Raw genomic sequence first — 9,983 nt, forward strand, 5'->3', positions numbered from 1 at the left:
ATTGCCAAAGGCTCTTTTATATTCCCTAAATCATAGCCACCATAAAGCTTATCCTTTGAAAGACTATTTAAACTGTATTCATTAAGTAACCAACAGGAGATGCTTTTTATTACTCCAGGAATTTGTTTAATTTCACCCAAAAGAAGAGAGTTACTATTGTAGTTACTTAGTCTCTTTAAGCCTTAGAGACCAGCTTTCAAACCAGTATCATACTCCACCTCCCCATCACCTCCAGGACCAAGGACTCAAGGCTGGGAACAGTTGTTCTGATCAATGGATGGTAGTCCTTGGATAACTGTCAAGAACCTCAAGAATCCAGTTATATACCCTGGTCAGAATACATGGTATGTCCCACATTATAGACGTCTTGCTGAGAGCTTTCGTCTATAAAAAACGTTCCAAGGATACTTTGAGGCATGATCTCCAGAAGGATACATTAAAACCCTGATGCCATGTGGCTGAGGACCTAGCTCAGTGATAGAGAGCTTGCCTAACATGTACTAGGCCCTGGGTTCAAGCCCAGCACCACAAAATATCCTCTCCTTGCTCTAAGTAAGAATAAGGTACAGGAAAGCTTGGTGGGCACAAAGAAGCAGCAGGCAGGAAAGAAAGTACTTTCTTCCTACCCCCCATTTTAAGCCAACAACAATAAAAGTACTGTACACCTATATAAAGAAAGGCTTCCAGCAGTTAATTATGACCAGAAAAGTGGGAAAAGGAAATTGCCATTATAAATAGTTCTTCGAAGACCAGTTTTATGTGCCATTGTGACTAAAAGTACAAATAAATTGTAGAGAGAAAGAGAAAGCATAGGAAATACGGTTCCTTTTATTCTGCAAAACCACAGACCCACCTATACCTAGAGCCTTTCTGCTGCTCGGTTCACTGGATCTTAGTGAAAACAAAATGCTGATGCAGGCTATCCATATTCAACAATGGAATAGAAAAATCTGGATGCAAAAACAGCCACCACACCCAACCCTGCTGGAACACACACAGACAAAACAAAGTAAAACCCAATTCTGTATAAGAAAGGAATAACATAAATATGTCCCATAAAGTATTCCCATCAAATTACTTTTAAAACATAGTTATTCCTAGTCAACTGCATTATATCATCTGTTCGATATTCCCATCAAAACACAGTAGTGATTATGCAGAGTTCAGCTGGGATAATCCAGGCCTGTCCACTGGAGTGGTTTATCACTAAATAAATGGCCACAGAAATACAATCACAAAAGTTCACAAATGCTAAGTCACTAAAAGAAAACAGCTTTACTTTTCCCCGATCCTAAGGGCTCTGCAGAACACTGGTCTTCCATCTCACTACCCATCATCATTATAACAAACTACTGTGGATGGACAGGATGGCACATGCTGTAAACTTGGGAGGCTGAGACAAGGGGATCATGTATTGGAAGCCAGATTGGTCTGCACAGCAAGTTCTAGTCCAGACCTGAGCTGCTGAGTAAGACCCTGTTTCAAAACAGAACAAGTCACCAGGAATTGCTCAACCACAATGCCCCATGCACTGTACTGAGTACTTAAATATGCATCACATCTAATCCTCACAGTAAAGGAATGAAAACTGCATAACACTTTGCAAAGTACAGTTTCTTAATAAAAAGAGGACATACTAGTCTGCCTAGTCAACAGGCACTACTTATGTTATTAAATGAGTGTCTATTACATAAATCTAGGAGGAAATTTACTAGCATTTCTGATCAGTAGGCCAGTATTAGTGGCCACTGAATAACTACCATACCTGTATCACTTCTACCATGAAGCTGTCATTTAAAAATGGGAAGATCAGGCTGGCAAGATAACACAGCAGGTAAAGGCACTTTGCTGCCAAGCCTGACTTTGATACCTGGGTCCCACATGATGGAAGGAGAACTGACTCCTACAAGGTAGCCTCTGATCTTCACACATCCACATGCACGCATGCACTCATGAACACACATCCACACATTAAAAAACAAATAAATGTAATAAAAATTAAAATGAGGGGTCTGGAGAGATGGCTCAGTGGTTAAGAACACTGACAGCTCTTGCAGAGGATCCAGGTTCAATTTCTAGCACCTACAAGGTGGCTAACAACTGTCCCTAACTCTTGTTCCAAGGGATCCAATGCCCTCTTTTGACCTCCATGAGCACTGCAAGACATACATGCAGGCAATACACTCATACACATAAAATAGAAATAAAAATAAAATATTTTTTAAAAATTAAAATGAGAAGACTATCCACTGGGAGCAGGCTCTAGTTAGGGTCCTAGTCTTTATAACAGTTTTGGGAAAGAATGCCTGCTCACTTGATGTGAGCATCCTGTCACTCTCCAGTCATAGGACAAAACACCAGGGCTTCAGATAACATCAGAATGTCCAACCTTGACAACTAGCCCGAACCCACCAGCAGTACAGCTATAGCAGCTGATATTTGAGAAAGACAGGCTCAGTCCACAATATTCTGAGTTATTTATGCTCTCTACTTTTAGAAAGTGAAATCACCACAAAGCAATTTACCTGGACCACATCAGCTCAGCTCAGCAGCCCACAGAAAGACTTCTATAAATTGAGATCCATTACTATGCCCTCAGCTCTTACTGAATCTCTATAAAATATCACCTTTAAAAAACATTAGCACAATTCCCACAAATCAGCAATTGAAAGCATTTTCCTGTTATGACTGTCAGCATTCCTCATATAAGTATTCCACTTGGAATTTACTGCCCCTAAAACATTTATGCCTATGGATGAAATTGTATGCTTATGACGTCATCTGACAAGAATCACATGCCTACCCAGCTTCTCTTTGTGTCCTGGTTTCCAGGAAGCTCATACTAAATTTAGTACTCAATTGTAGTCACCTCACACAATTTTATATATATATATATATATAATATGTATTTTATATATATTTTTTTTCTTTTTGCCCTCAAAAGACAGCTCCCCCGCCCCCTGCCATTTGTTGCTTTGCTTACTTTTCCCCCTCAGTGATCAAACAGCAGCACATGAGCATCAGAAAATATGGAAAGTCTAGAAAGGCACAAAGTAGGAGAAGATGGCAGGTGGCATGGAAAATCACTTCAAATGTCTTCTGATCTCTTTCGTAAAATCTGGTTCTTCTATCTGGGACCTGCTTCTGTAATGCATACAAATTCTATTTGGAAGCAGATCATGTCTAGCTGTCCCCAGCTTGGACGAGGCTGTGTTGAAAACATGCATCTTAGCTAGGTAGGAGTGAAGGAGGCCCAGTCTACACAGGCTGAGTGTGTGTAGACCACCAGATGTTGTACCATTTCAGATCACCCGATTCCTGTTTCCCCCGAGAAACCCTGTCCCATATTCTCCCCAGGCCCCTGGCTTGTTATCTGTGTGCATGTCTTGTGAGGAGCATCACTAACCTAACTGGTCTAAGTGGTGGGCTTTTCCTTGAGTTACATTACCAGAAAAAGCACAAGTCCCCCTCACACTCTTTCACTTCTCTTTGTCTCCTAAGCTGGCCAGTCAGGCAGGCTGACTTCTGCTTGGGCAGATCCTGAAGACTTGCATTCAGGAGACAGAGAGGTATACAGAGCTTGCTTGGTTGGCTGGCAGGTGCCAAAGCAACTTTAAACATTCAGCATATCCTCTTTGGTTCAGGTTCTAGGAGTGTGTCCTTTGCCCCAAAGTCCTCTCTAGCGATCCCTCCACAGGGTGGTCTGCCTCTACCCACAACAGAACACCAGGTCACTAAGGAAGAGCAATCCTTAGTAAGACTAAAGGAATATGAAAGTCAAGGTGAAAAATTAGAAGTGGAAAGTTTTAGGAAGACAAGTACACAAAGAACATGACCACGACGGTCAATTACCTTTATAGTGTTGAAAATACAAAGAGAGAATTGGATCCAGCAAAGTTAGAAACATGGGTTGAGTTTCAAATACACCACAGTACTGCGTTGAATTAAAATTATAAATATTGGGCTGGAGAGGTAGGTCAGTGGTTGAGAGCACTGACTGCTTTTGCAGAGGATCTGGGTTCGATTCCCAGCACCCACATGGTGTTTATGAACCATCCTTAACTCCAGTTCCAGGGGAATCCGAAGCTCTCTTCTGATCTCCATGGCACTGCATGACACAGGTGCACTCACATACATGCAGGCAATACATTCATATACATAAAATAAAAATAATAAAATTTTTTTTAGTTATAAATATCAAAGGACCCTGACCAGAATCAAGGTAGAACATCCTAGGAAATGCTTCCTTTTCTTCATTTAGCAAAGTTGGTTGTAAGTTACAGAGAAAAAGAACTTTGGAATTGCACAGATTGTAGCTTTTGTCCAATCCAATCAACACATATGAAGAGTCTTTAATTTTTAAATTTTTTATTTATTTTTATTTTATGTGTATGAGTGTTTTGCCTGCATGTATGTAAATCCACCCATGTTGTGCAAAGTCCACAGAGGCCAGAAGAGGGTGTCGGATCCCCTGGAACTGGGGTTACAGATGATTGTTAGCCACCATGTGGGTGCTAGGAATCAAACCTGGGTCCTCTGGAAGGGCAAACCAGTGCTCCTAAACACTGAGCTATCTCTCCAGTCCCAACACTTAAGAATAATCTTAAAAAGCAATCTGCTACAAACTTGAATCGTAAATTATATCCATACTCACAAGCAGAAAACTACACAAAGTGCATCGAAGAGTGACTGGCAACTTTAAACAGGTGCTCCAGAGAGGGCCCCTGGACTCAGTTTTTGCTTTGATGGCATAAACCTAAACTCCAAGTCTGGCAAAATACTTTTTAAAACCTGTGACTTACTATTAGGAAAGGGACATACGAGCCCCTACCTCTCACTGGAGCTACTGACAGCTGATGCTAGGGGAGGGAAGAGTCCGTTTTCTTTAGGGTGTGGTTCCCGGTAGGCTGACCGTGTTTCAGTGGATGGCCCCACACCCATGTGTTTATGGACCATGAGGACTGGACTCAGTGAGCTATCAAAAACCAAAGGCGGGGGTGGGGGGGGAGCTAGAAAAGACAGTTCAGCAGTTAAGAGCACTGGCTGCTCTTGCAGAAGACCCAGGTTCAAATCCCAGCATCCACATGGCAGCTAACAACTGTCTATAACTCCAGTTCCAGGGGATTTGATGCCTTCTCCTGACTTCTGCAGCCATTGCATGACATGGGTGCACTTACATACATATAGGCAATATACTCACACACATAAAAATAAAAATAAAATTTAAAAAGAGGACATGGAATTGGGAGGGGGAGATGAAAGGGGATCTGGAAAGGGTCAAGGGGGACTGTGAGGGGAGAATATGATGGAACCACACTTGTAGTAAGAAATTTCTCAAAGAATGAATAAAACTATATTGGTTTTTACCTCTGACTGAAAAGGGTTTTGAAAGGGCAGATCCTGCTGCTCTCTGTCCTGCTTCCTACAGCCTGAGGCAGAGAGGAGCAGCTGGTAGCATCCCTTTGGCCTGGGGCAAGATGTGCCCTCTGAAGGGATTATGGGTACATGTGACCCTCCAATATTATTACTATTTTTAAAATACTTTATTTATTATTTTTATTTTATGTGTATGAGTGTATTGCCTGCATGTATGTGAGTGCACCCGTGTCGTGCAATGCCGCGGAGATCAGAAGAGGGCTTTGGATTGCCCTGGAACTGGAGTTAAGATGGTTCATAGCTGCCATGTGGGTGCTGGGAATTGAACCCAGGTCCTCTGCAAGAGCAGTCAGCGCTCTTAACCGCTGAGCCATCTCTCTAGCCCCAGATATTATTACTATTTTTTGAGACAGGGTTTCACTATGTAGCCCTGGCTGGCTTGGAACTCACTACGGCTAGCCCTGAACTCACAGATCCACCTGTCTCTGCTTCCCAAGTGCTGGGATTAAAGGAGGGCCACAACTGGTGACCCTCCAATTCCTGATACTGTTCTAGAAGTGTCCACAGGAAGATTACAGTCTCTGGGCAGGTAGACACTGGGTGATCTGGTATGACAAAGTGTGTGGCACAGAGGCCCAGGAGCGTGAAGAAAGGCTCACGGAATGGAATACCCAAGCTGAGGCTGATATGGAGAAGTGGGATGGCAGAATGGGGGAGAGGAGAGGTTGCCAAAGACATAGGGCCTAACACAAGTCTTGCAAACACCTCTACTATGTAGGGTTTTTAAAAAAATATGGATTTTCAAAATGATGTCAGGAAAAATTATGTCCATATTTTCTTTTCCCTCAAAGAAACTGCTCTTGGAATAATGAAGAAACAAGATTCAAAGTACTAATCAAATGGTGTCAAGCTCACCATTTTATTCAGACGCCCCAGCACATGACCTCTTGTGTAAACACACACACCAGTAACACTTAGTCTATATTGTACTTGTATGGGGGAAGGGAGGAAAAGGAAAGAGGGAGACAGGAAGGAGGTGGTAGACAGAGCAGTCACCAGCCATCTGATAGTCTCCTCCTTACATAGTTAAAGAAAACATATTCTGAACATATACTGAGATAGACTACACAGATTATACTTCTACCAGAAATACTTGGCATTATAGGAATGGTTTTTAGTCTTCTTTTGCTTATTGTTTTTACCCTTTAACCCCTTATGGTTCTTAACCAGCTAGTTATGCACATTAATTTGTGGCTATTTTAGATGGCTTTGGAGAGGTGAGCTGGGGACTAGAGAACTCACATGAGGGATGGTCTGAGGAAGGAGGATGAGTAGGAGTCTGGGAGAATTGCCACACAGAGGGATCCAGGCCCAAATAATTTCTCTTCCTTGAGGGCATGCTTGGCTCTCTGAGCTCCCGTGAAGGAAGGGAGGACTGGCTGGAAACCAAAGTGTCAGTCACTTGGGTGTGCACAGTCCCTTCTTCTGGGAGCCCCCTCTCCCTTTCCAAGAGGCCTGGGGATGTTCCGCTTTCTGTGTGAGAATGGGCCATTCTTTCTCCTGACCCGGAACTGCTGGTTGACAGGGGAAGTCTTTCTGAGGCTGAAAGGAGACAGGAACAATTAAAATCCAGTGGACTTCCAAATGTCTCAATTTCTAATTGGCTCAACTTTGACTTCTATAAAATATACAGCTATGAGGGAAAACTAGGAGGAATTACTCATTCTAGGAAAAATGAACTGAAGGAGAAAGCACAAACCAAGCAAAGACTCTTTTGACCTCTCACCAAGGGTCTACTCTGCAGGGGCAGATTGGAGCTAAGCATTAGACTATCTGGAATTAGAGATCAGTGTTGGATCATGAGGACTTACCCTTCACACTTGACAAAGTGGGGCACAGAATGTACCGGAATTCAACACAGACAGACTTCCCAACACTGGATGATCAGTCACACCAGTAGAATCATGCTCAGGATTTCTGCACCAGTCTGCTTTCAGTCACCATTCATGAACAGAACACAAGGTACATTCATATGCTTCCCTTACGGAACTGAGTGCCCCGAGCCAGACCTTCCAGCAGGGTGAGGAACCAAGGTGTCATCTTGGATGGCTTCAGCCTCTACTTTTAGGTCCTTATCAATGATCAACTTTTCTTTGTTAAGAATCTTTTTTTATTTTTATTTTTTCAGACAGGGTCTCATGAAGCCTAGTCTGTTCTCAAACTCCCTATGTAGCCTGGATAACAACAAACATCTGATTCGCCATCCTCTACCTCCCAAGTGCTGGGATTAAAGGTGTGCCCCACAAAGCCAGCTGGGATGACATGTGGGTAACACCATGTGTGGTTGACATAGTGCTGGGGATTGAACCCAGGGCTTTGTGCATGTTAGGAAAGCTCTCTATCAACTGAGCTACCCTCTCAGCCCTTCCTTTGTTAACAATCTTTACTAAGCAGTTTTTCACCACCTAGTCACCTGGCCAGCACCTTGTGTAGATGTTTACCAGCTCACTTTAGGGCCCCTCCATTTACACATTTTATAGAGTAGCTTTCAGATGACTCTTCCTCAAAACTCCTGTAACACTATCACTCCATTGTGAAAAATCCCCCACACCAAATAGAAAGTGCTTGGTTTGCAAAGTCCTCCATGACGTGCCTCCACATACCTGTCCTGCCCACTGCTCTAATACCCAACTTACACCCTCCCCTGGGGAAGATGCTAGCCCTGTGCCCCACAGAAGGTCATGGGCTTTTCTTTCCCTTGTATCTTTGCTCACTTTGGGCATCTCATTCCTCAGCTGTCAGACTTAGGTTGAAATTCTAGCTTGGAAACCTGCCATTTGCCCTCCATACACTAGGTTAATTAGTCTCTAAGCTTCAATTTCCAAATTCTTAAAGCAAGGATAACATGACCTCACCAGCCTGCTGTAAGAACTGAGAGAACAGACATGCTGCTGGGTAGGTGTGTACCTAAGTACCACTAGTTTTGTCTTCTCTTCCATAGTTAAGTGGTACTCATAGAGCCCCACCCCCTTTCTGAAGTCTTTGCTGAAAATACCAAGCCACCAAGCTGTGCAACAACCATTTGAACCCCATCAAGACAAACAAAAGCTTGGCCATCTTTCCCAGCCCCTAAGATCCGAGTGTGTTGGCAGAATCCCAGGAGGAAAGATAAGGCTTAGGACACAGATGATGCAGAACCAACCAGGACACTAAACAAATCTGCACCCTCCTCTGGTCTAACTTTATAAGCACAGCATGGATGAAAGCTTAAGTCACAGGTCTGATCCACCCCTGAGCAAGACCCCAAATGGGCACAGTTGCTGGGGATGGGGGGGATGGGAACGTGGCAGAAATTTTGTTTTCTATGACTGGACATCCATAAATGAGCATCATCACACAAACTCACAGAAGGAGCTGCCCTGAGAGGTCAGAGCTGTTGTGATCCCAGGTGAGTGCCCAACAGGCAAAATGGTGATGTTTGTTCTGCTTGAAGACACATGTCTGCTCTCAGCACTTGCCGTCTCAGGTAGGAGAGAGAAGATTTCTGGGGCTTCTGAAGAAGTGTGGCTCACTCGGATGGTCTGAGCTGGTACACCCTTTCTGGAGCCCACTGCTGAATGGTCCTCTTGACTCTGATAGAAGGGAGTATTTCCCATGTGGGGGGCAGTGTTGCTACTTTCTGGCCAGTAGTTCCTTGCAGCAGCTGAAATAATATGCAAATGCATCAGTGAGAGCTCAATGGCTTCTGGAAAGGAGACCTCCTGAAAACCTTTCCCATCGCCAGCAGACCATATGAGGTTACTGCTGACTGAGTGACTTCTTAAAAACCCCATTTTGGGGCAGCTGGAGAGATGGCTCAGCAGTTAAGAGCACTTGTTGCTCTTGCAGAGTACTGGAGTTCAGTGCCCAGCACTCACATGGGGGGCTCATAGACCTGCACCTCCAGCTCCAGGGGATCCCATGCCCTCTTCTGGCATTCATGAGTACCTGAACATGTGTGCATACATGCATGCAACATACACACACAAATAAAAAGTTTAAAAATCTCTTAAAAATCCCGTTTTATTTTTCCCTATTTGAGAATATTTCTCTTTGTGCTCAGGGTTGAAGGCTGTGGGACCATGGAGAAACACCAGTGGGAGGTAAATGAAGACACTTCTATATTTACGAGCCAAGGCAAAATGTCAAATCATCTGATAAGCAGAGACTGCAGGCAGGCAGAACTATCACTTGTATCTAAATATAACACTGTGTCCTTTTGTGTAAAGGACCAAGTTATCTTTTACATTAGTATTGCCCAAAAGATGAAGTGAGCAACATCCACAATCCACAGAAACAACTTTAGTAGCCAATTTTTCCTCCTGGAACAGGGACCTCTGGCTGACTAGATTTACCAGAAGGGTAGATGGGGGGAATGGATGGGGGTGCTGACAGCACAGTGGACAGTGGCAGGGATGGCAGAGTATGGAGGCTCTAGTGGGAGAGGAAGGCTGTCTATCTGACGAGTTTATATTCATGCTCAGATGCCAAGGAACTCAGAAAGTAAGCGACTGTGACCAGTAATAGTCATATATATAGAGATTAGAAATGCATGTGAAAACGTCTCA

General features: G+C 43.6%; 1 protein-coding gene across 3 annotated transcripts in view; it reads right to left on the minus strand.

Moving 5' to 3' along the window:
• The window catches only part of Heg1 (heart development protein with EGF like domains 1), an 88,293-nt gene that overhangs the window by 51,817 nt on the left and 26,493 nt on the right, over positions 1-9,983 (minus strand). For all 3 annotated transcript variants that reach the window (XM_017800539.2, XM_029568185.1, XM_029568186.1), the window contains exons 2-3: positions 8,783-9,079; positions 6,679-6,978 (exon numbers count right to left, since the gene is read on the minus strand). In XM_017800539.2, coding sequence (XP_017656028.2) covers positions 6,679-6,978; positions 8,783-9,032 — 550 coding nt within the window. In that variant the 5' untranslated portion in view covers positions 9,033-9,079. The remainder of the gene's footprint in view (positions 1-6,678; positions 6,979-8,782; positions 9,080-9,983) is intronic.

Source organism: Nannospalax galili, unplaced genomic scaffold (genome assembly GCF_000622305.1).
Source record: "Nannospalax galili isolate Female #2095 unplaced genomic scaffold, S.galili_v1.0 scaffold18, whole genome shotgun sequence".
NCBI classification, from domain to species: domain Eukaryota; kingdom Metazoa; phylum Chordata; class Mammalia; order Rodentia; family Spalacidae; genus Nannospalax; species Nannospalax galili.